Source organism: Colius striatus, chromosome 7 (assembly GCF_028858725.1).
Source record: "Colius striatus isolate bColStr4 chromosome 7, bColStr4.1.hap1, whole genome shotgun sequence".
Classification (NCBI taxonomy): domain Eukaryota; kingdom Metazoa; phylum Chordata; class Aves; order Coliiformes; family Coliidae; genus Colius; species Colius striatus.
The window spans coordinates 8160312-8188007 of record NC_084765.1 but is presented as its reverse complement, the minus strand read 5'-3'; the positions used below and the strand labels follow the sequence as shown (position 1 = coordinate 8188007).

The 27696-nt window shown below is 37.1% G+C and overlaps 1 protein-coding gene across 2 annotated transcripts in view; it reads right to left on the bottom strand.

The window, feature by feature from the left end:
- HIPK3 (homeodomain interacting protein kinase 3) overlaps positions 1–27696 on the bottom strand; it is a 75898-nt gene that overhangs the window by 13683 nt on the left and 34519 nt on the right. For both annotated transcript variants that reach the window (XM_061999790.1, XM_061999791.1), the window contains exons 3-8: positions 10853–10976; positions 6482–6601; positions 4595–4681; positions 3559–3743; positions 2705–2864; positions 2192–2315 (exon numbers count right to left, since the gene is read on the bottom strand). In XM_061999790.1, the coding sequence (XP_061855774.1) occupies positions 2192–2315; positions 2705–2864; positions 3559–3743; positions 4595–4681; positions 6482–6601; positions 10853–10976 (800 nt within the window). The remainder of the gene's footprint in view (positions 1–2191; positions 2316–2704; positions 2865–3558; positions 3744–4594; positions 4682–6481; positions 6602–10852; positions 10977–27696) is intronic.

The window sequence follows — 27696 nt, the reverse complement described above, 5'->3', positions numbered from 1 at the left end:
GTTTGGGTTTTTCAAAATCTTTACAACAAATGATGAAAGAGAATCTTCATCTGATGTAAATCCCTCATGTCATAACACAATACTAAGTTATAACCATGCGGTCCAAAGCTTTTCATTTTTAAATGCTGTTGACTAGTTTTTTCCACACAGCCATCTAGGACAGTAACTTCTTAACTCTGCCAGAAGTAGCGAGCTTTAGTACTTCAGTTATTCAACAGAGCAGCCAAGCAAGGAAACATTGAAGCAGTGCCAGATACCATTAATATCCCCCTTTCCCTTCATGCCAGCAACTCATCACCTATGTGATGAAAACAATATATACCCTTAATTCAAGCTGTAACAGAATTTAAATTTGGGAATTAATCATCATATTGACAATACGCTATTCAGATCACAAATAAATTATTTGTCTGTACTGTTTCCTTTTCTATAATCACTTTACTCATTTGAGTATTATGAAAATAGCAGAGGTTTATAAATTATGGAATGTCATTGTGTAAAGCATACCGTTTAAATGAGAAATTACATAACCATAGTAAGTGCTCAGAAAGAAATCTGCATGAAGTTAAAAGATTCAGCAGCCACAATTCATACTACTGATAGTCTGCTGTATCTGTCTTTATCTAAAGAGAGAAAGATTTCCTGGGCTCTGAGTTTAGGTTAAAAGTGTTTTACAATGTTATTTTTCCAGAGTGAATCTAGCGTGGTTTCTATAACTTCAAAATGCAGAGGGAGAACAAATGAGGAGTTTCAAAGTCATTCTTAAAAAACCCATTAATCTACTTCCTATAAGCTCCACCATTTCCAGATCCAATCTTAACATGAAGCTGAACATCACCAAGAAAGGTAAATTACATTTTTTGAGATGAGGACTGTAATAATCAATATACTATATCAATATATGTAAGGCAACAATATAAACTACCTTTCCTTTTCCATAAACGGCTATTACTAGGACAAGAAAGGTTGTTTTCATCAGCTCCTCTCTGATCTGTCCATTATAAACAGAAAAAACAAGTTCCCTTTGGTATGTTCAGAGATCTAAATGAGGTTTTAAAGACTCTTCCAAAAAGTAACACCTACATTTGCATGATGCAAGCGCATTTGTTTAGGGAATCAGAGGTTGACTACATTAACATGTATCCTTCTAGAAATGCATATGCTCCTTTGGTTGTTTTCTACACTGTAGAAATACTTCTGTGCTAGCCATTCCATCCCACAGCCTTCCAAATGTTTCTGAGAATTGAACCCTCAGACAATTATTTCTTTCAATAAATACAAAATTGCATGCCTAAAGCAATCTCATCCTTTGTAACACAGAAGAGTTCAGCCAAGCTGCCCTTTCCTCCTCACAGCACAATGCAATAAAAATTCTCCAAGATTTAGTTATGTGGTTTCCAGCCATTAGAAAGCTGCAGCAGTTTTACCTAGCTGCCCTGGTTCATCATAAACCATAGGACAGTACATGTGACACTGTTTACATAAGGCAGCTTCACAAAAGAAGTGCCAAGTTTCCAAATGTTTTCTTAAACATTCACTTGGAAGTCCAATTAAAAAAAAAAAAAACAAAACCAAAACCCCACAACTAACTTTACTATCCAGAAAGATTTATCATGAGAACTGTTACATTTTATTTTCCTTATTGCTAGGATACCCTAGAGATGCTACAAAAAAATTGAAGAAAAAAAGGCAGAAAAAATCCATCCCAAAACCACAACCAAACCAACAAATAAAAAATCCCCAACACACACAACAAATCGAAAAAGAAACAAAATCCCCTACCACCAAAAAAAAAAAAATCTACAGCAACACGGACATCCCCTTAATCTTTGTTGTTTTCTCTCAGATTTCATTTCTGAATGCTCTCCTTTTTTGCTTTAGCTTTCATATTTTGGCCTTCTATTATATACATGAGATAGATAATATACACAGAGATATATATATGTGTGTGTGTGATATATGAAGATGAGCTCTGGATTGCTTAAATAATTTTCTGCAGATGCTGATTTGCCAATTCTTTCAGAAAGGTGTAATATATCTGGATCTGACTCACATGCTAATTTCTTAATGACATAATTAAGTTCCTTTAAATACGTATCTGAAGTGGATATAATTGCAAACTCAAATCCTGCTAACAGCCGAATAGTAACATTCGTGTTTTAGAAACTGGAACAGTTACAGTTTGACATACCTTGAATAGCTGGAGGATATATAATCAATGCCTGTTGGAAAACGTCACTGCAACCAAACTGAGCAGTCCCTGTCTGCAGTGGTATCCCTTGGTGCAAAATTGAATGGGCAGATGCAGTTAATGCCTATGGGAAGAGATTAAACATAACTATCATTATAACTGGGAATCTAAACTGCTTGCACACCTGCCCCACCAGCTTATACAGCATACCACCAAGATAATTTCTAGAAGTTCAAATCTCAAACACATTTCACAAGCAGCAATCGCGTCTCACCACCGGAGGGCACTCTTTCCCTACCCAGACCCAGCTGGGAACTTCACTTTTGACACGAGTCCTAAATAGTTTAAGAAAACACTGGGGGGGGGGGGGGGGGGAGGAATAAAAGACAGAAGATTCTGTTGCTCTATAGATGTACTTTTTTCCAAGTAGTAAATTAATTAGAGAAACTGCATTAATTGAATATATAATTATTTTTTAAAAAAGAAAAAAAAAAGAAAAAAAAAAAGGTTTACCTGACTTCTTACTGGACCAATTTTGGTAAAGCTTGCAGTCAGATTAGCTGCACTGCCTGAGGCAACTGGTCTCACAAGCGATGTTTTATTGCGATTACTTAAGTCGTACAAATTTGATCCGCACTTGCAAATATCCATGATATGAAAACATGACTTCACTCTATCAAAACCAGAAAATAAGGTGCTTTAATTAGAATTTCATGTTGTTAAATGCATAGAACAATTCCCAAGGAAAAAAAAAAAATCACAATACTTCAAAGTCTACATTTCCCAGTTTCACAGAACAGCATATTACATAAAAGCAGAAAAGCTCCTTTCATCTAATATCATTTTCTAACAACTGCATACAAGCAGGAAAGATAGTAAACTAAATGTATGGAAAGCTCTGTCCTTCTGTGAAATGCTTGCACTTTAGGAAATCCATGAAACATGCAATTCCAGTACTACAAGAACACTTTCAATATATTTCACATGAATCAATACATGAAAGAAGATATCCAAGATGTTAATCTCCAGAGGAAATTATCACCTTAGCTCTCAGGGACTGACACAAACTAAGCCTCTTCATACTTCCAAAAACTCAGTCTAAGTTTCTGCTGAGCTGTAATTTTAACAGTCAGGCCTAAGAATGGTAATTTACAAGTGTATCGTTCTAAGTGTCACTCCTTGGAAAAATATAGTTATTCAAGCAAATTCCTTGACTCAATAGGTGTATCTAACACTTGAAAGTATTCTATCAGACGTTACAAAAATGATCCAAGATTTTTCTATCTGATAGCAGAAGAAACAACACTATTATACACATGAATCACTACAACAGAGATTTAAAGAAATAATTTCTGTGTGTTACATACTGGTTGCTATGAGGAAAATCGAGGAGGTGCTTCATGGTAACAAAAGAATGGTTCAGGGTCTCAGCTGGAGTGATTCTTAAATCAGCGTCAATAAGCAACATTTTCTTCAACAGACTGACAAATTCCCTCCTATCTGCCTTCTCTGCCAACAGGTCACTTCCTTCCAAATCCATCACCATGTTCACCTGGCATTGAACAAAACAGTCAGACAGAAGACATACATGTTAGTTTAACTCTTTCTGTTATTGCTTTCTGCCATAAAATACTAATATTCAATGGTTTTATTGTGTGGGATATGGTGAATTTGCTGGTTCATCCCAGTATGACTGGCTTGGAATCGGTGACTTCTTTTCTTGTACATGTACTACTCTCCTTGCATCCTCTCCAGCTAAAAATCTCTGAAGGCTTTACTTCAGTCTGGCAGTTGGAATCTAACATGTAAGATTTAGGATAAAGTTCTTCCTGTGGTCTAACTTAAATTACAGAGGCAATCTTCAAAGAACAGTTTCAAACACTTATTAATGCAAATCTTGCAAGATTTGATTCTCATCTCTGGACATGGAAAACAATGAAGAGTTTCTTCTTGTTATTGCCTAGAGCGTTATAAAGCTAAATAAAAGTGAGGAATCAGTTCTGTGGAGTTTTCTTAAAAGAAAAAAAAATTATACAGAGAATGATATTGTTAAGATAGCAGAGTTATACTGGAAATTATGTAACTGAGATAGCAGGATTTTTACCCAGAATCACAGATAAAATGGAAGAGAAAGTATACATGATACCTAATATTAAAGGCTTCCCCCATCATATAGGCAAGCATCATTGTTTAACACAAGCAATGACAAAGGAAGATCTCTAAGCCCAAAGGGCTGACATAGCTGGATGTTTTCCTCAGAGCAACATATCAAGAAGTATGGATATGACTGATACACAATAAACAGTGTTCTAGAAGGTGTTTATTTCAAACCTAGTCAAATGATTTTAGTCATCATTCACTCCCACACATTTCAGTGCAAAGGAAGAATGTTTCAATACTCACATGCACTATATCATCCAAACTGTTGAATATATACTTTCTGGCCTCTTTAGACTTCATACCTGTCTCTGCCTCGTGCTCTTCCAAAGTCTCAAGAAAGAAAAGAAAAGCTGAGTTTCCAAGTTGATAATAAAAGTCACTTAAAACTACAAGGTAACTTCACACATTTATTTACCCCCCAAAAATTTATTTCAAAAATTAATTACTATTTTAATTGTATGCTTGTATGGTGCTTTGTTGATTACTTATCAAAATATAAGAGCTACTCAGTTTCACATCTGACTGATCACAGTACTGGATTATGGTTTGTAAATTACTCAGGAAGTGTTGAAAGCCTAGCAAAAAGTTTAATGAAACTCTCATGTGCTTATTATTTTTATATATTAACAGGTTTTCTGTTACTTGTATTTTACCCATTTCCTGAAACTCAGACTTTTAACTCCAAACAGGAGCAACATCACATCACAGCAAAAAACAATAAGCCAAAAACCAGGCAGACTGTTCAGTTTCTCTTTTGCTTAGTTTTTTTTTTGTTATTGTTATTTTTATATGCTTATTCCTCCATATACACAGCAGTTGGTTTAAGCACTTCAAATATCAAAGCATGAAACAAGTAATTGTATCCTAGAGAACTAATGGGATCGCCCATCAGTGATTTATGAGCTGGTATATCACTTTGTTACAATTTTCCTCCTTCAACACAGACAGCACCAGTAGGCTGGTGTTACAAGAGGTAAGCCAAGACTGCAGGAGGAGAAAAAAGAAGTTTCTAAAATTAACTTGACAAAAAACTATGAGAATGACCAATGGTCTATACCCAAAACTCCTTCCTTCCCCCAACAGAGAATTCAGCCTGAAACCAAGAAATTAACCACTGCAAGCTAATTGCTTCTGTAAATGGGGAGGGCTGTTTGCATCACGAACTCCTTTAGGCTTTCCAACACAAAGAAGCCAGATCTGAACTGTCACCTAACAATCAACCACCCGACAAACTAGTACACTGCATAATCCGAGGGTGTAATCGGAGAATCCTTACATAACACACCCACCCGGCAGGCTACAGCAGAGCCGCACCAGCCCCTGGCTCAGCCCAGCGCTGCCCCAGCATTTACCAAGTTATGGCAGGGAGTTACGCAACTTGTTCTTTGAGCTCCTCAGCTGTTTGTTGCTGCAGAAGTTTAATGTCAACTGTAACTGTTTCCTGACTCCCCGAGTCTTCCCTAAATTCGGTGAAGCCACACCATGAAGCAACACAATTTAAAGAAGCCTGTATTTGTATGGGAAGTTAAAGCTCTGCTTACAGCCAGGGTGCAATAACGTTGCTTACAGAGAACCAAGGCATGTAGACCCTAAAAGGACATTTTTAAACATTTTGTCTGCTTTCATTGCATTGCAGCTTTCAGGCTGTTTTAGAAGGAAATCTGAAGGAAATAAGCTGTATACATTCACGTTGTTTCTTAATCTCCTTTTTCTCCTAGGAACTTCTGATCCTGAAGCGAGTTTTCAACAAATTTTGACAGAGCAGTGTGGGCCTCAGAGACAAATTCTCAAACTTAAGAGCATTAACTGAGCAAGAAAACCAAACACCTTTAATACGTCTGGAGATAGGAGGCTTAATTTGAATTCTCCACCTGGCAGCCGTGTGCTGGCCGTCACACAGCCTGGCAGCTGCACCAGACCAGCTGATGGGAGGAAGCATGAGCATGAGAACTTGGAGCTCATTCCTGTTTTGGAGAACAGGAAAAACAGAAGGGATATAGAGTAGGGATTGATAAAAAACCCACATGATATACAGAAAGGAGCTAATGGTATTGTAGTGCACTTTGGCCTCTCTGGTTTCTCTGCTCACAAAACAATATGCTGCTTTCTACTACACTATATACTGTTTACCTTTAATCTCCAACTAGAATATGGTGCATCCGTTTCTCTACAGAAAAATCTTGCAGTTTTCGTTCCCATGCTCAACAACTGCTCTCCTGGCAAACCTTGAGTCTGTGAAATGTAACGAATCTGAGGAAGGAAAGAAGAAAACATGAGAAAGAATTTACTTTTGATTTTAAAAATATTATCTACATGGTTAAAAATTTGTCATTTCATTTTAAAAATGGCAAAATGAAACCACTCTCAGAGCACTGTAGCTGAACAACTACACCTTACATAGAGGTTAGAAAGCTAACACTGAGCGCTTGATACTGCTCTCTCCATCTCTTGGACAAAGCCATACACAGACAAATCTCTGAAGTGACCTATACACATTTCAGACAGAAATGAGGAGTTGAGAAGAGTGGCTCTCATTATCTCTTCAGCTCATTCAATGTGGTATTTTCACTCTAAACAGGAAAATTAGTAGGAATGCTTTGTTTACATACAGAAGTCTGATGATTTTGTTTTTCATACTCTCACTATACAGATTGATAAAAATCAAAATCCTTCTTGTTTGCTGTTTCCAGTGTATCAGTCTTTTAGACATCTGACAGAACTGCATCCCAAGGAAATGTTCCACTTGGAAAGGGAGTGTGAGTACAACCTCTAGGCATCCAGCAAGACACTGTCCTCATCTGAGATAATCTAATAATGTGATGGGAACGCACTAGCTTTATGCCTGGTCAGATGTTCCTTTCCTCCAAAATGGTCAATGTGTGGCTATTTCCTATGCATTTTGCAATACCTTGCTTATAGTTGATGATCAAAGAATTCCCTAAAATAGTTAGGATTTAAGACTTAAATGGAAATGTGTGGAAACAGCATGTTGTGATGTGTTTCAACTACTGTGCAAACAATGTTAACTCAATGTACAAGGAAGTTGTCCCAGAAGTAATTTTGTTTTTAAATGAAAGACAAAAACACCTTAGAGAAAGAAGAGTTGGAATAATAATTGGCAACAATTTAAAACTGAGCTTTTTTATATGATGGCATGAAGGCAATGTGAGTTCCAACAGCCTGGGCAGAAGGTCCAAGAGGAGTCATGGCTAAAGGGTGTTGGGCAGAGTTCCACACTACACACCTCCACAGAGGGGCCAGGCCCTGGAAAAAGTGGAGCAGTTGGGAAATAAGAATGGAAGAAAGGGGGGAAAGAAAAAAAAATCAAAATGAGAGAGCAGTGAACTACACTGAACCAAAAACTGAGAGCTAAGAGCACGTGAGATGAGAAAAATTGATGGGCAGTATAGAAGAGAGGTACACAAGACAAAATGGGAGGAACTAAATGCAATGCTGCTAACTTCTGGTATTTGGTATCCTCCATAATTCCCTGTATCTGGGAGTAAATCTCTGGTCAAGGTTCTCTTCCCCCTCTACCCTGCTCTGTCGAGGCTTCATCTGAAGTCCTGTGCCCAATTCTGGGCTACCCAGGTCAAGACAGACAGGGAACTTCTGGAGACAATCCAGCACAGGGCCACCAATATTATCAGGAGACTGGAACATCTTCCTTATGATGAAAGGCTGCAGGACCTGGGGCTGTTTAGCCTGAACAAGACTGAGAAGGGATCTCATAATCACTTATAAGTACCTAAAGGGTAGACATTAGGAGGAGGGGGTGACACTTTTTTTTGTTCCTTTATTGTCAGTGACAGAACTAGTGGTAATGAACATAAGCTACTGTGAGGGTGACATAGCACTGACAGGCTGCCCAGGGAGGGTGTGAAGTCTTCTTCTCTGGAGGTTTTCAAAACCTAGCTGGATGTATTCCTGTGTGACCCGATTTAGGTGGACCTGCTTTACCAGGGGGCTGGACTAGATGATCTCTAGATGTCCCTTCCAACCCCTACCATTCTATGATTTAGTTGTTTTCTAAGTATATTATGGTCTTAGAAATTAGGAGGAAAAAGTCAATGCATTAATTCATAAATTTAGCAGTTAAGCACTTGTGCTTGTTTTCAATGACTATTAAAGCTCAGAAGACACAGCTATTTTCCACTGAGAAGTACAGCTGTTACTGGTTACAATCACAAATTAATGTAATAACTCAGAGCTTCCCTTCGAGGACTAGCATGTTGGTTGCCACATACCAGGAGGACAGAGGAAAATCCAGCACAAAGCCCTTGCCTGTTCCTATACTGAGTAACACACACCACACAGCAGGAGGAAAGGAATTTTCTTGTGAGTCATATCCTACTACTGCTGTATTGATGTACACTGAGGAAAATCCTGAATCAAATTTCTCTAAAGTAATTTTTGCAAACCTGCTTGAGCACAATCTTAAACCTGACTAAAATAAGGGAACTGCTGCTGGTGCAGAGAAGGTTACAGTTCCTCTTCTACTATGAATTCTCATGAGAAGTCAACATGAGGATCAGACAAGTTGCTAGACAAGTTACTTCCAGCAAACTTGAACAACATGTCTGTATTTAGACAAGTGTGCTTCCAGCAAGCTTGAATGACATGTCTGTATTTAAATATATCTTAAACTCAGCTGTTTTTAAACTTCTGAATTTGTAAAGCAAGTAAAAAAAAATCTTATGGGCATCAAGATTAAACCCTAATCTATGTAGTCTTCTGCACAAAGTGCAGTTTGAAGGTGGTTGTCATTGGTGACAATGCTGTTTACTTGCACCATCTGGCAGTATTTAGCCACGTTGGTTCTGGGCCTACAATGGCAAGAAACAAGTGACAGAAACACACTGTCACAAAAAGTCAGAGGCTCACAGCTACATAAGTCCATTGGCACATGTTAATTAACAGTCTGGGCTGATGCCATCATGACAAATCACAAATTAATTTGAGGAAAGAATCAAGACACAGGGAGTATTTTCTACCATTCAAACCTTGTCTTCATCATAAGTGACTAAAGTCCAAAACCACACTCCACATCTAGAAGGAGCATCTGCCTATATGTTATCATGATCAGAAGTTCATGAACTGGATTTAAAAAGTCCTTCCTCACCCACAGCAGCATCCCTTTCAACAGCTATTTACAACCATATGGGCTTCAAAAGTGGAAGTAATCCTGCACCCTCCCCCTTTTATTTTTGGAAGTCCAGATCTTTTCCTGCAGTTTCTTTCAAAATAAAAGGTACAGAAATTTTCCAAGTTCTTGGAATTTTTTTTGAGATAGTATTATGGATTCTTTCCAAAAACCAAATGCTCTCATTTTTTCCCTAAAATGGCATAATGAATTATACGGTCATTAGTATTTTCCTCTTTCATTCTACATTTTAACAACAGTATCCTGCAACAAAGGTCTTCTGAATGCATCGAAGTATCTATTCATGTTCCACTCCCAGCTCACTTCCTACTCATGAAACACTGAATTTTATATTAATGAAGTCAACTGAAATATGGAATATTACAAAAAATCAACAACAACCAAAAAAAAAAAATTCCCTGACAGTGGTTTTAAATGAATTTTAGAATAGTAGGTCTGATCTGTAAGCAAAGAGAGTCAAGACTCTGCTACATGATCAGGATTTGAATAACATAAACAACATGCTAGGGGAATTGCCACTAAACTGAATGTTGAATCAAAGATGTAGAAGTTGATAAGAAGCCAGTGCTGTTGCATCTGGGATTTTAAAAGAATGTCTTTATTTTCAGAACTCAAAAGCAGGCAGGCAGGGATAGTGAGACTGCTGATGACATTCCTTCCAGATTTCCATATTACACTAGAAAATTAAAGGCTATTTAAAATGCTTGAAAGATGTAAAAGATTTCTCTCTCTCCCCATCAGAAACAACTTCTTTTAAAGTTAGCTCACTAATGCCAGTGGTGTCAGTAGCTGAAAATTCCAACAAAGCAAAGGCACAGTTTCAAGCTTTACCACTGTATATATACACAGTATTACTGAGACAGGTGATCCATGTTACTTATGAAGTATAGGCTCTCAAATCTTTGAGCTATACTGGATTTCCAGAAAGCATCAGGAAGTGTTCAGAACACAACTAATTGTGATATTTGGACAGATATTCAAGTCAATCCCATCCATGGTAAATGAAAGAGAGTTTATAATAAAACTATGATGACTATGATCTTTGGTTTCCAGCAGGAAAAAGCAGTTTCTATACTAACATTTGTTTTGCATAATAGGAGGGAAAAAAAGGAGGACAAATTGAAATTTAACTCAGAAAAGCAGTACAATATACAGTTTGGTCTAGAAACAGGATTTATGTTTCTAGGACAATCAATACAACTAAATTAAAAGCATTAAATAGACTGAAGAAATACTATTTAATAGGGACATTACTAACATTTGAAAGTCTGAATTTAATGATTTGAAATTCTTAAGTTGAGGAAGTATGCAGATGCTTGTGAAATTTATTCTACTACCTGGTCATATTCCAGTGCTCCTGGGTACAGTGGCCATCCAAGAAACAGCTCTGCAATCACACACCCTAACGACCACATGTCTATGGCTTCACAAAACGGCAATCCCAGTATGATCTCTGGTGCTCTGCAAATTAAACATGGTTACTGAATTTTTTTCCTTGGGGGAAAAAAGATAATTCAATAATCTAACACGACAAAAAACACCCCAAAATCTGAAAACATAGGCTAAATATTTCAATAAAAACGTAACATCAGAAATTGCATTTTTCTTTATCTAGAGAAACTGAGGTATAGTTTTTGCAGCTCAGATGTTTTTTTCCCTACAAGTGCCAGTTTGCCACATTCAGGAAAATCATTTGATATGCCTGAAAAACAGAATGTCACTGATTCAATACATTTGCCTTTCCTCCACTATGTCCCAAATGATTCATCCACTCAGCATCATATGCCTGTAACTATATTCTAAACACAATAGTAATTTATCTCAAAACTAAAAAGTTCTATGTGAAAATCTAGTTGCACACTTCTCAATTGAACAGCATACTTAAAGCTATTTAAAATACCAATTTAATTACACAACTGCAAATCCCTTAATGCACTCAAATCAGTTCAATGCAATCAATTTTTAAATCACTTAAATGAAAACATTGCACTTGCCAAAGAGACTAGGTCTTATTTTTCACGTAAAATGAATGTGAATTATTTAACCAACAGCATTTGAATTTATTTCTGTACTCAAGAACCAGAAAAATTGCTACTGACACAGCTGCTAAAGGAGTTTTAATATTTCTGTTCTTGTGGAACAAAACTCAAATATATCATAGACAGTCATTTTAATTGCATTTGTTCAATTCAAACCTTCCCTCTCACTTCATTCAAGCTACTAACAAAAAAGGAAAAGAACTAAAATATATCTATGTGCTAATATAAAAAGACACCTGGAGATGTAAATTATTATTTAAAGCATCAGGCTACAAAGTGATTTACTTCTAAAACAGACTACCTGTTTTTACCTTAACATGTCACAGAACAGTAGGAAGGAGTTTAAAACTAAGAGGGTCATTCCCATTGCAGCTGAGCAGAACAGCAGCATTCAACTTACCAGGTAATATGCTCCTGAGTAAAACTGCAATTTCTCACCTGTGCAAAAGCTTAAAAACCTTACACTTCAGCATATGCTGGTACATCATGTTGGCACTACATACACAACACAGAATCTCTGACCATAGTAAATTCCTATATATTTATCTTCTCCTTTGACATGTAATTTTATCAAAATATTCTTAAATTCCCTAACATGGATTGGATTGGGAACAAATTCCTATTTTCATGCTACATGGGGACAGAGAAGCTATTTTGTAGCTAAACAGTAGACCAAGAGCTGAAGCAAATCCAGTCCTTTTTACAAGGAATAGTTGGCAGAAGCTTTAAGTACACATTCTCCAGGCTACAAGGATGCACTGCCAAAGAAGGACTCCCAATGCTCAGCCCCATCCTTGACCAGTGAAGCCACCCAGGCTTCTGCTATCAGGAAAATCCGAGACGTTCCACAGATAAGAAAGTCAACAGGACATTCCGTTAAGTATTTATGAACTTTCCATTCATGCCCATGCTTCAGTTGTTCCCATCCTCATCACAAACCATTTCAGATGCAATTATATGAAGGATAAATCATGTCACACTGGCAGTGAAACTGGAGAGGCTCAGCTTTCCACTGCCTTCAAATACCTGATTACAATGAACTTTTGGGGATCAAACATGTATTTTTGCAATGTGGGATCGTGACACTGCAGTAAGAATTAGCTAGTTTTGTTATCTGAGAAATAAATGCAATATATCTAGATGTCACAAGACTAGAAATAGCAGTAAGAAACATTTGCCTTCAGCCAGTCTGCGTATGGTTGTTACAGATCTCTGTTAAAATATGCTTCCTTTTGTTGGATTATGTTACAGCCCTGAATAGTTAATGAATATACACTCAGCCTATGGATATAGGGGCTTTAACAAATGTTTCTGCTAAAATAAACTCTTTAAAACCTCTTACATTTACTCAACTGTATAAAAATAGCCACAGTCAGTTGGTCTGTTGTTCACCTCTTTTATGTGACAGGATTGCAAATAAAACAAGAATAAGGGCAGATATGATGACAGAAGAAAACATTTACTGTATTTCAAAATATAGTAATCTGTTAAGTTTTTCATGAGTACCAAGTAGTTCTGCAATACCAATGAAAGCACTAACAACTCTAAGGATAAGGGATATTTAAGGAGAGGCAAGAGCAGAGTTCCTCACTTCCCATCACCTGTTCTACCACCCAGAAAGGAAGAGGAAACAAATGTGCTCTGAAGAGGGGCTACTCATAGCACCATACTCAAAAACAGTGAAAACCACACATTTTCAGCATATCTGGAAGTGAGGAAGAGCCACTGCTCCACAATACCTAGTTAGGTTTTTTTCAGGTTCGACATGTCCTACCATGGCCTCACGCTAGTCCTCAAAATAGAGCAACTCTCACTCAGCAAAGTTACAGGAGAACATGTACTGAGCTTGGTTATGTCTAGATTGTTTTAACAAGCTCAAACATTTTAATAAAGGAAAACAGTTTGTTGTCATGCTCAAAAGCACCTTTTTTTCTCTCTCTCTCCTTCCTTTACACTTCCAGTCAAAATCTCTTTAGACAACTGGGAAGGAAAGGGTTGAAGAGGTGGGAGTCATTCTCCAACTTTTTTTTTTTTTAATATGGTCCACAGCTCCTTTTTTTCATATAAGAAATATTTTTACACACAGTGTAAAAGGAAAGTATTCCCTTTCCTAAATACAACCCTAGACATTAAGTGATAGACACTTCCGATGTCCCAATTAACACCAGGTTACTTAAAAAAAGCTTAACTTAGTACTTGTCTCTCAAAATAAGACACAAATACACACTGCTGCTTGGTATTTACTGCAGATTACAAGATATTCAACACACCAGGAGCTACCATAGTCCCCAACTCGGTAATCAGTATCTGTTATCCAATCAACAATGCATCAACAAGAACACCAGAATTTTCTGAACTTCTAAAGCACAACAAATCTTACTTAAATGAAAAGTAAGATTTTACAGAAAGCACATCTATTTCCTTCTCATCAATGCTATTTTCTTATCAATGTTAAATAAATCATTAATTAAAAATTAACAGGAAACTTAATTTAGCATTTAAAAAAATATTACTACACTGAAAATATTCACTTTATTAAGCAATAATTCCTAGATTAAAAACATCTGAATTCCCCCTTTCTTGCTTGACACAGCACAGATCAACTCTTGAAGCAGATTTTTCAACTTGAAATAGCTAAGATGAAAGAAAAATATTTGCTTCAGCTCCTTGTTTGGATAGTTACATTTCTATTTATTACATCACAGACCATGAATATACATATTATTCTATAGGCTTTTGTAAGCTTATGAGGAAAGAAACCACACGAATTTGTTCTGTTAACTTGCTTGAAGACCAGAATGTTTCATAAAATACTTCAGCTTCAGCATGTCAGCTAGCTTAGCATGAAGCAATCAATTAAACTAATTCAAAGAAGAGTGAAATAATTCCTTGACGAAGGACTTAAAAAAATGAAAACCCAACAAAATCGAAGAACAAGCATGAACTAAACAAAAATAAAAACCTCAGCACAGTAGCAGAAAAATTTTCCCAACCTTTACAGGGGGGAAGCAAAGAGCAAGAATTAGCCATATTAAAAAAAGTAAGTCTTTACAAAAATTGTAAGAAGTCAAGGCAATTCAAATGTTCATTACCTAGAAGTCTTCAGTTAAAAATCCGATTTACAACAGAAGTTAAATGAAAAACCTAACAGTTAACGTACATAACAACAACTGAAGAGCAGCATAAAACCAAATGAGTAGCTTCCTGGAACTGCTAACATTATGAAAAATTCTGTGCAGGAGTAATTTCTCAGATATGTTCTCATGGAAGGCCTTATAACATATATACACACTGCATATACCTTCTCACACATCAAGGAAATGAGATTAAAGATTGAGTAATTTCTATTTGTCTTCTGGCACTATGAAAGGATCAATGTATCTATTGTTGTCATGGTTTAGCAAGGAGCTGGTTTTGATTGGTAACATGGAGAGCTGGTTGCAGTGAAGACCAGGTAAGGAGTTTTTGGACTCTCCCCCAGCTCCTGGGTTCAGACCCACCTCCGGCCGAGCTGGGCCAGTCTGGCACCTCGGCCATCACTATTTAGGGATGGGAATTTGAAGTGCTGGCAGGAGGTGAAAGAGCGATACAAGATGGAGACAACCATGCGGACCCCATAATCAAGAGAAAGAGGAAGGAAGGAGGAGCACCAGACCAGAGACCCTCTGCAACCCATGGAGGACAATAGCAGGACTGAGAGCCACCAGCAGCTCCGTGTGAGTGCACTCAGATGGGCGAGAGATTGTGTGAGGAAGCAGCCATGGCGCAGGCCGTGCTGGAGAACCTGCACACTGCAGAGCAGACCCACACGAGAGGCAGAAAGGAGCTGCAGCTTTTGGGAATAAATGCACATTGGAGCAGCCTGTGCAGGGCTGCCGTGTGTGTGAAGTACTCCACAGACGTGTAGCGAGGACTGGTGTGGAGCCACCTGCCCTGAGGAGAGACAAAGGGCAGAAGCTATCAGGAATAGACTGACTGAAACCCCAATTCTCTACCCCCTTGGGCCGTTCAAGGGGGGAGGAAATAAAAACACTGGGATCAGGACTCTGAGCCCAAGAAGACGGGAGGAGTGGGGAGAAGGTGGTCTTAAAGGGCTGATAAGACTCTTCATTGTTGTACCATTCTGTGTTGTTTTATGTTTGTTATGTTGGGGTTTTATGGTTGTGCTTTAGTTGGTGTTGCATTAAATTATTTTCTGTTTTCTTCCCCGAAGCCAAGTAGCCTGGTCTGTTTTGTCCTGGACCTAAAGCGGCAATTAAGCTCTCCCTGCCCTTTGGCAATCCTTAGGTCTTTGGTACTTGAGGGTAATCGCGGTCTTTTGTTCCCTGACGGGCCTAAACCATGACAATTGTCTACCACATATTTTATTTATTGGCCACTGGGTTGCCACTTCAGATGAGTGAAGAGTATATAAATAGTCTTCCTCTCCTCATGTCTCCCACTACTTTCAACACATCTATGTGATTTCTTTCCAAGACCAAAACCTTTAGCCACCCCTAAAACCAACATCAATGCTAGAAGCTGAAGGCAATAGTGTCATATGAGGAACATGGAGCCACTCTCCACAGATGCTACTGCTTACACCAGAGGTGCTGGACACTGGGAATGCTGATATAACCTTGGCAGTGTTACTTTTTCATCACACATTTTTCCAAACAGGCAGACAAGCCTTACTGAGCCATTTTAACTTTGCAGTTTCAAACATATTAAATAAGAATTTTAATATTGTCTCTATCTAATTTTTGGCATCTATTACTCATGCAGTTGAAGGCAAACGGAGACATTGTTTCTGATATGAGCATGGAATACAAAACTTACACTTGTTTCGTATAAGCAAAAAGTTATTCCCCCTATTTACCACTGTTCACAGTGACAATGCTTAATAATTGTCTACTCTGGTTACGACACATTGTCATAATGAATACCAATGCCCATAAGCTATCAACAGGATAGGATGCTTATCTTTTTTTTATTAACGATCTGGACAAAGTCATCCTATGGACCAAGGGAACCCATGTAAAACAAATCCCATTTGCAAAAGTTAACGTTCAAACAGATTACCAACCTCAGGATAACACTCCTCCCCCTCACTACAATTACTAGCATGATGCAAGCACATACTTTGAGAGGAATAACCAGATCTGGGTTGTGAGACATGTAATTCTTCTAAATAAAGGAGGTCTAAGAGAAGGATCAGATGCAATTAATAATAATAATGAGAGATGGTAATGGGCATTGCAATGAGTATTCTCATATTCTCTCTGCAATTCATTTTCTTCAACTACCAATATTTATCATTAATGTAGAGGACTGCAAACCTTTCTAAGAGAATTGCAAGCACAAAAGACTCCAGGCTACAAGGATCCAAATCAAGGTGGCACTACTCAGAAAAACCCCACATGCAAGTACACTTCAAAAATCTGAAGGATGCAATGGAAATGAACAATGTAATGACCAAAATCTGTGGGATGATGAAGGATATAGTTGGCTCTCCAGTGTATCTGTGATAGACTTCAGAAGGAATTTCAAGTATGCAATTAGATACACAATGACAGGCAGCAGAGCATACATGGTGTACAGTAAGCCACAGTGAAAATAAATGTACGTTATTCACTCATTAATCACCCACAAAAATTAATGTTTTAAATTAACCAACTTTCCAAATAAAAAAATCTAGACAACTTTACAGATTATTTGAGAATCGGGATATCAGCATTTAAAGGTCAAAGACATATCAAGAATTATTAGGCCTTATATAAAACTAGTGATATTCCCTCACCTTGAATACTGTGTGTTCACTTTTGAATTCTGTGTTCAGTTTTGGTCACCCCCATCTGAAAAAGGATATATCAAACAGAAAAGACGCAGAGGAATATAACTTAAAGACTTGAAGAAACTTAGGTACAAGAAGAAACCTTGGTCAGAACTATAAAGCTTCAGGAAAGAATGAATGATCAGTAACATTATGCAAATTATACATAAAATAAGAGAAGTAGCCAATGTTTCTTCAGTCTTCTCACTATAGAAGACGAAAGAATCCCCTACCCACTTTGACACTGAGGACTGCTGTAAATAAAAAAGTTTGGGTGGTGGTGTTTTTTTTTTTTTTAAAGATAGAATACAACTAGTCTTTGAATCATAGGCCACTGTTGAGGTAAAAAATATTAAGAATGCTTTAAGAATGGATCAACAGAACAAATGTCACAACTTCTTCAGATCAAACAGTAAGGTTCATATCAATGTGCAATAAAAACAGCCATCAGTTGAGTAGAAAGGGGAGAAACTTGGCTCAGAAGACATTGTGTACAGCTCTCTGGTATAGTAAATTTTCTCCAGAAACAAAATACCAGAATACATCCATCACCTACCCATTTGATAACATATGTGAATAATTTCCTACATATTAAAACCACTATTGTTGCACAAAATAAGAGCTACTCAAGCAAATCTCTTGATACAAACTAATAAGTCTCTACAATTTCTTCATGGTCGGAATAATGTTTGTTCATAATGTCACTTTGTTACAGTAAGAGTTATATCAATAAAACTTATAGAAGTCTTTTAAAAATCACGTTACAGATAAGATTTTTTTTTTTTTTTTTTAAGAACACCTTAATTGAATTTTCTCTTGCTTTTAATCCTATTGAGATCTCAGAATACAGATTGGTAGTCTCAGGTGTTAACATACATTTGGTCTTTGAAATGCATGTATGGTACACTATGCCAGACAAGCTTTCCTCCCTATCTTTTGAAAGGATTGTTCCTCTAAATCTATAACGCAAAAACTGCATTATAGATTTATATTCACAATCCTGGCTTTTCTTATACTTTTTCTAGTGTTCTTTGGACTCTGCTATGATTAAGTATTAGGACGTATGTAACTAGCAAACTCAAGATTTTATATTTTTTTAAACTCTAAGAAGATAGGATTTAAACTGAAAACAAAAGTGTAAATGCTCAGAAATAGACTGGAAGTATCAGTTATGCTAGATGGAGGCATCTGCTTCTTCAAGGTGGCAGAAAAGACTCAAAAATAGCACTTGCAGTTTAGGGCTATGTCACCATCTATCATGAAACACAGGGAGAACAAATACGTTCAAGATGATATGAGAAGTTATCCCCTCATTCATAACTTCATTCCTCCTTTGAAGGAGGTCGGTGCACTACCAGACCCTCATGTGGCAAGTGATAGTGAAGACAGGAGAAAATGAGTCACTGTGTCTTCTGTCTACTTTTAAGGCCACGGTACTGCTGTGGTGGTGTCCACATTGCTGAGAAAAAGGAATTCTCACTTCCTGGTAGAAAAACCTTAATTTTAGCACAATATAAAAATTTTGCATTAAGCTATGCAACATTCAGTGGCTTGAAAAGACCATCTTAACATCACAGCCTTCTGAGGCTGATATACAACTGACTTGCAGCTGTCAGTTTAACTTTAAACCTTGATCTGACCCACAGAAGGTGACAGGATTTTACATGGAGAGTAGCTCAAATACGTAACTACTTACAAAAAGAAGCAATCATTGCAGAAACAGTTCACTAAAACTTAAGGCTCACAACAGAAGGGGGAGGAAACAAGACAACAAGAAATTAAACCAGACAAATAATAAAAGAATCCTAGGTCATTTCATTAAATAATATAAAATTACAAGCAAATTATCCTAGCACTCTTAGCTGATAATGAAAAATAATGGTTTTGAAAGAGTCATCACAAATTTTAACCTCATACACCTTCTCTTACCATTTACCAGAAGCACTAAATATAATAATTTGGTTATCCCTTTTTTGATTTTTTCTTCAACTTACAATAGTAAGTGATTTCAATACTCTTTTCTCCTTATTCACTACCTCTAGTGAAATGAGATATTGACTTTATTAAAATTACATGTTTGTGCTTCTGCCTTTTAATTTCTTTTTCATAATTCTTTGTTTTTCCTCAGATAGACTGCAACTTATCAAGTGATTTATTCATGTACTTGATATGTTAAACAGTTTTTGAATTACATAAAAATTAAGTATACACTGATGTAGCAATATAAAAAAAAAGTGTACTGAGAATTCTTCAGATGTTTTATTGGCAAATAAGATCTGCAATTTAACACAATTTCACAGAATCTTAAGGGTCAGAAGGGACCTCAAAAGAGAAGAGTGTCAATACTCAAAGCATAAAATTAAGTTACTTACCAATAACTGAATTTTTATAATATCCTTTTTGTACCTACACTTGTAAAATGTACTCTTAACTGTGAAACCACCTAGCAGTGTTTTATCCTTGAAAGCGTTGAAGGTTGCAAGAGATGATTGCACAGACATTGCCTCTGCCTTTGCAGCAAGGAGTGTGCTCGGCCTAAACGCCACACTCTGGTCATAGTTACATCAAGGTGCTAAGACACACAGCTCAGATGGCACACCGAAATCACGTGTGACAAAACTTCCTTCTCAAACTGCAGTTTCCTTATCTCCTGCCTTCCTAAAGAGAACACAGTGTTGTGTACAGCCTCCTAAATTCTGTGGCAGAGTACAGGGGATTATAGGCTGTCATAGGGGTGTACATATGTGCATATACACAGGCACACAGGTGTCTAATTTCTGTTTTGCAACATTTTTACTAGAAAGATCTAGACACCTTTTCTTCTATGGTTTTGCATGCAGTCATACTAATTTTCTGAGCTACAACAGCCTACATATCTACTTTAATGAGATAGTCTCCATCATATAGTGTGTTGCCCCTAATGTGCCACCCTATATGTTACAACCACCTTCAGAGGGTTTTTCCTCTCCTACTTCTTTTTATTGAAGCAGGATGGGATGGGGATAGGAAGGTAAAAAGGTACACACAAAATAAAACCACCCAAAACCATGTGCCAAAAAACCCCCTAAACTGAGCTGGTGAATTGTACAGATTATTTTTGAAGAACACCTATCCTGAAATTATCTCATTTGGACTAGAGATAGAAGTTAGAGCAAGCATAGGTAACTGCATGCAGTGGGGCAAGCTGGCAACCACAAATTGGCCTCCATGAGGGGAGGATAAAACATAAGCAATGATTTCCATCTCTGAACAAGCATAAGAAAAAAAGTAATAATCGAACAGTGTGAGAGATTTCAAGGTCTCACAAGTCATAGATGCCAGGTTTTTATTTCCTTAATTATTTAGTGGGAACATCAACTTTAACTCTGTAAGGGTCTGCATGAACTTGCAGTGCCCAATCACACCAGTTGAAGAAGAGACAGTGAGTTTCTACAAGAGAGTCACAAGCACAGCAGTATTTGTAGCATACCCGTCAAGAATAGCAGGACTTTTTAAGTCAGTTTTGTGTGAAGGCTCCTCACGCTTTCACTCCTGATGATGACACTCCTACTGAGGGTACAAAGTCATGGTGGATATAAAGAAGCAAGCAGTCTGGTCCCACCACAAAAGCCCTACCAAGGGATTGTCAGCAGACACAAGGCAACAGAAAGAGGTACCAGTTTCTGATATGATTATCGTGAAGGTCTCATTTCATAGAATCATAGAATGGTAGGGGTTGGAAGGGACCTCTAGAGATCATCTAGTCCAAATCCCCTGCAGAAGAGGGTTCACCTAGATCAGGTGACATACGAACACATCCAGGCGGGTCTTGAAGACCTCCAAGGAAGGAGACTCTACAATCCCTCTGGGCAGCCTGTGCCAGGGCTCCCTCACCCTCACAGTAAAATAGATTTTTCTTATGTTTAAGTGGAACTTTTGGTGTTCCAGCTTCATCCCATTACCCCTTGTCCTGTTGTTAGCTATTATAGAATAAAAGGGATGTCCCAACCTCCTGACATCCACCCTTCAGATAATCATAAATGTTACTAAGATCTCCCCTTAAGTCTCCTCTTCTCCAGACTAAACAGCCCCAGTTCCCGCAGCCTTTCCTCATATGAAAGATGTTCCAGTCCCCTGATCATCTTGGTGGCCCTGCACTGGACTCTCTCCAGAAGTCCTCTGTCCCTCTTGAGCTGAGGAACCCAGAACTGGACACAGAACTCCAGATAAGGCCTCACTAGGGCAGAGCAGAGGGGAAGAACCACCTCCTTTAACCTGCTGGCCACACTCTTCTTGATACATCCCAGGATGCCATTGGCCTTCTTGGCCACAAGGATACATTGCTGCCTCGTAGTTCAGGTAAAATACTAGAGAATGCAAGGATATGGCTGTTATGTCAAGAATCATGTGAACCATATTATATTACCTAACATTAACTAGCTATAGAAAACCAATCAAACAAAAAACAACCACTCAAAAAAACTCCGAAAACCCCAACACTAAGATCAAAGGAAAATCTACTCTGAAGACAAAGGAAAATTTCTTTCATTCTGCAGCAGCACTTGCAAAATAGTTTGCCCTCCACCATAAGGCAACAACACACCTGTCTACTGCAGATCTGCAGCTGAAACTAAAGAGCTCAATAAACCATGAAACTATTTTTCTAGCATACATCTGTTGCAGAAGTTTTACAGGTAGGCAAACTGCACTGGAAATGAACATGCCATATAGATACCTCAGAAGGTAAGAAAATCTGCACACGTCCTTGTCCATCGCAAAAATATTTTCTTTCTAATTACTAATGTGCATCCATCTGGATGATGGCCAGTGATATTCTCACAAAATTTTGTAACTCAGAGATTTTTACTAAAAATTACATGGCTTGAACTACAGAAAGGTCATAAAAAAATCAACACAGATGTTCCTGAACAGGCAGAGTGCCATCATGTCACTCATCTCACTGACCTCCCGATCATTCTGTATTCAAACAAGTGCATTTATCTTATTTACCTTCTTCACGGAATCACAGAATCTTAAGGATTGGAAGGGACCTTGAAAGGTCATCTAGTCCAACCCCCCTGCCAGAGCAGGACCACCTAGAGTAGGTCACACAGGAACTCGTCCAGGTAGGGTTTGAATGTATTGCAATAAGGCTTTCACAGGTATTATCCTGACTTGCAGACTGAAGATTGTTTCCTGTGATACAATCCTGCCCTCAAAGGAAGAATTTATCAGACAAAGAAAAAAAAAAAAAAACAAAAAAACAACAAAAACAAAAAAAAAAAATCAATTTTAGCAAAATGTCAGTATTTTCATTACAAAACATTTATGTAGTAATACTGAATTATAAAAACACTGTCAAATCAAGAATCAAACACTAAGAACATTACATCAGGATAGATAGTAGGCTTGTTAAAGTTGTTCTGTTTTAAAAGAAGAACAAGCCAAAGACTTGTAGAAGAAATTAACATTTAAAAATAATCACATTGGATTATCACTTAAAATTCAAATATTCAAAGCATTCAACACAACTTTTTGAGAAGTACTGTCAAGCAAAACGTCAAGTCCTGATGCTATAGCTCCATATAGGAGATTCATGTCCTGCTTACTAAATAGATGGAACACCAGATCCATTTCACTTTGGATATTCCCTTATATAAAGTATTATCCAGTCACTTAATAGCCATGTCAGCTGCTAAATAGAAACTAAATAATATTAATATTACAAGAAAGTTACGACAAAAACTACAGAGCAGCAACTGGGGCACATGAAATTAAATCTGCTTTCTCAAGGTTACAAACAGTTGAGACTTTTTGGTGAATATTTTTTAATGCTTCTGGGTTCTAAATCTCCTGCTAGATTCACACCCAAACAGATCTTTCTGGCACAAGGTTTTATTGGAATCTGTTGCTTCCATACAGCAATGCAGAAAGATACACTCCATGTACAGAACACATTTTCAACTACCTTAATTTTAATTAGTATACTGCTGTAGTAATTTACAATGCAGTGGCAGGCTTACCTCAGGATTTTTTCCCATACAAATTTCTATGATTTGATACCTGGTGTAAATATGAAACCACCAGAACAAGTCATATCCTTATCCGCAGTTTAGTGATTCCCCTGACTAATCATGGGGAAACACTGAAAAGCCTAAGTTTTAAGGCACTGTGGAAAACCATCCGTCAATATTTAGACAAAACTAAAAAATTAAATTAGAAAATTTACAAGGTCATTTTTTTTAATCCTCCCTGATGGAGTAAATCTGTGCACTACTAGCAAGGAAAATTACAAGTCTATTTTGGTAGGCTAGAAAGATTTCAGCCTTCCAGTATGTCATATCACCTGCTTATCACTGCTGAAAGAATCCACATCTAACAGTCCCTTCACATGTTTCACTCCAGCCTTGAGCGCCATACCAGCAACAGTCTGATGCTTTTCCCCTTTTTTGTTTTCCTTAGGAAAAAACAGAGGAAAATGGATCTATTTTTCCTTCCCTGATATCCCATTTATTTGTCCTTTCCTGTCAAAAGGAGAGTCTGTCTATTCTTAGAAAAGTTTCAGAGCCTAAAATAAACTGTTTAACTATGTATCTATTACATCTAGATTGATGTCACATCAGACCCTGACAACATGCTGCAACAGGAATATTACTACAGCAAAGAACCTCAACATCTCTGCAAGCTTTGCTTTGCAATTTTTCAAGTAACATTATATGCTAAAATCTAACACACTCTAATCAAACATTAAAACATAGGGTGGCTTTTTTCGCATTTATTCTTCATCTCACTACATAAATGTTGATATCCTTTCTAAAATAGCTCTTGCCTGATACCTAGTACTAAAAATGAGACCTTCTACTACCACACCAAAGAGGAGGAAATCGGAGTAATCAAATTACACTAGAAATACTTTTTAATCAAGCAGAATGCTATAATTTTGCTGACAGAGAAAAAAAAAGTTAGAAATATATAGCAGAGTTTAAAGAGAAACAATAATAAAGCGATCTAGATAATTGGATAACAATGGAAGACTTTCATCCAACTCTGAGTCCAGTCCAGTACACTAATAACTGCAAGCAGCTCATGATTTACAGCTAAAATCTTCATTCTGTTCCCAGTATAGACAGACATCCATGATTGAAAAAGACATGCTTGTTGACAATATTAACAGAAGCTACAAGGATCAAATAGGCAGGGGACTTTCCCCTGATTTATAGAAGTGCTACTGCTCAAATACGGCCGTTGCACACCAATTGTTTAGTTCCTTGAGCTGGTGTTGCACATAGTTTTTGTCTCCAATAGAAAAAGCAAAGGTAAGGTATCATCACTGCCTACTCTTCTCAATGTATGGAGAAAATATTGCACAGAATTTCAGACGACTTCACAAGAAACTGCCAACAAAGTGTGAGAAGCAATAAACATTTCTTGAACTTTAAAATATAACAGTAGTAATTACTGAGAGAAAACAACCATATTTTCATTTTAACTATTAAAAATACATTAATATAATAAAAAAAAATTAAGCACTCTCAAATGTGTCCTAAACTGAGAATTAACATATACACCATATAAAATCCATAGTCCATCTAAATGCCATAGTATGTCGGGGAGATACTCTAGTTTCAACTTTCAAATGACTTGTACCAAAATACAACACCAAAATACATCAACTAGAAATGTATTCAAAATGCCAATAACAAAAACTGTAAAAATAACCCCCTTGGGAAGTCTGACTTTGCACATGATACAACATCTGGCCAAATCCTGAACACTGTACTAGTGGCCAATGTATTATCAGAGTCTACACAGCAGGAGTATTTACTGGGAACTGCTGCTCTTGGAGAAGATGAAATCTATAGATCAGTTAACAAATCTCCCCTAAAAGGTATCTGATTTCCTTGGAAGTGTGGAGAATTCACACTTTGTTTCCAGCATATATGAATTTTCAAAGAAAAAAAATATCTTCAAAGCATTACATTTTCCTAGGCACAAGAACTATTTTTATATTATGTTGTCATACCACAAATTAATAGGACAAATTTTCAAAGACCAGCCCTGCATTATGTCATCACTTTTGAGTAAGGCTCTCAACCCTGGCCTTGCTGTACCCTCTTGAGTCAAGTCTCCTAAGTCTTCTCCGATTTTTACATTGTGCTTTTCACTTTTAGGAAGAAGGAATGTAAAAATGTAAGTGTAACCTGTGAATGTTAAAACTGAGAGAGAGAAAAAAATATTTCTCCTCTTGAAAGAAAAAAACCTACCTCCCAAAAGCAGCCCACCACTGCTCCATTTCAGCAATGTCCTGAGGTTGCCACCTGCAACCTGACAGTCCCCACACACACACACAAACACACTTCTATTGGTGGGAGACATCTTCTATATTCATGAAATTCCTGTAGTTCCTTTTGGTCACTGACATTGGCTAAAGATTATAGGCGAAATCCAACACGATAATTACCATAAACTCAATGGGATTTTGTATCATGTGAATTTCCCCATGGTCAGTTTGCTGAATGTTTTCCTTGTGAAATCTTGATATTAAGACTGATACCAGTTGAGAGTCAAATTTTATCAACTAGACATGAAAAAGAAATTATATTATCCATGAATAGGCTAACATAAACTATCACAGAGCAATATTCTCACAGAAATCCTTGGCAGTAATCCCACTGCCAAGACAGACTGATAAGTTTTAGTTACTCAGAAAGAACTGTTGTCAAACATCCTTGAAAAGGCTCTATAAGCCATATATACATTAATGATGATGCTGAGACATGAGCAGTAAAATTATCCAGTATCAAATAATTGCCAAGATGCTGGAATAGTTGAAGCCTTATATAAAAATAACCCCTTGAGAATAAATAGTTAGAAACAAGAACAGTATCAGATCCACATCAAAATAAAAATAGAAGAGACTTAGAGACTAGTAACAAACTTATGAGGAAGACAGTCCATTATAGCATAATGATAAATAAGAATATTTTCATTAATCATTTGAAAACTAGATGACAGTGGCAAACTATTTTTTTATCATTATTTTCTGTCTCTGATGCTGTAAATGCCCTTGAGCAAATTAGCTTGTACTATGATGCAGGATTACAGACTTTTTAAAAACACAAATAACTAAAAATAACCAACTGGGAGAGACATAAAACCCAGAAGACATTAAAAAAAATCCCTGGTCACTATAGTCTAAAAAAATTATGTCAATGACTTATCAAGTCTTGGCAGGGTACTGTAAGTATCTAAAGACAAAAAGTTGTTCTGAAGTACCAAGAAGAGAGGTCTTTGCCTACACTTAAGAAACTTCAAGCAACTATCTTCTGAAATAAAAGGCAAGATGGTCCTGTTCCAAAACAGAGATCATTACATTCTACTACCATATTCTCCAAGGATGGTCATGTCATATTATAATGTTCACTTTAAGGCTTATTAAGCATCACATAGCAATAAAGTGCATTATGACTACTAAGTTTTCTCCCATCAGTGGTTACAATTCCCTAGAACAAGTGACCATATACATGTTTGCAAGCTACAATAGTAACAGTGCGGCACATTTATGGACCCACTGCAGTTAACCTGATGTAAACACGTTTACATGACTTATAAAACTGTATGCATCAAAATTTCTCAAAGATGCCAGAGTTGTTTCTAAATAATTATTTTAAACATGACAAAAATAGACTATTAATTGCATATCCCTGATTTCAGTTTAAGTTCACATGCAGTCCATATCAACTGTGGCAGATGACCAGTTGCCACTTGCTTCCATTCTCTTTGCCATGTCAAAGCAACCTGGTGAGCTATAAGGAACACTAATGAAGTAATCTAACAAGTACCATATTTTATCTGCCAAGATCAAGGGGGAGGGGATGTTCAATTTGGTTGATTAGATGACTTAGTTTCACCAAAATAAACCCCAAAACAACAAACCCTACATTCAGCCTCAAACATGTGAAACAAAAAGATTATGTTCAAATGTTCTACATCTGGAAGGTTTAAGGACTCCACAGCAGCATCTTGTAATAAAGAATGACATGGCAATCTTAACAAGGCTTGTTGTTACCAGCTCTATCAACTTCAAGAGAGCTACCAATAGTCTTTGTTCTACAAAATAAGCACATACCTCACTGTGTTGTGTATTTCTTATCCCCCATTGGTGTCAGTATATCCACTGAAACGAGAAACAAAGTGAAATCATAGTTTCTTTGTTTCACTGTTCAGTGTAGAAAAAAAAAAGAAGTATGTTAAAAATTGAGAGACTGAAGTTAGGAGTGAACTGAAATAAGTTATCATGCATTTAACCAGCTATCTTCTTCTTTCTACTTGATTTGAACCTTAGCTGTTT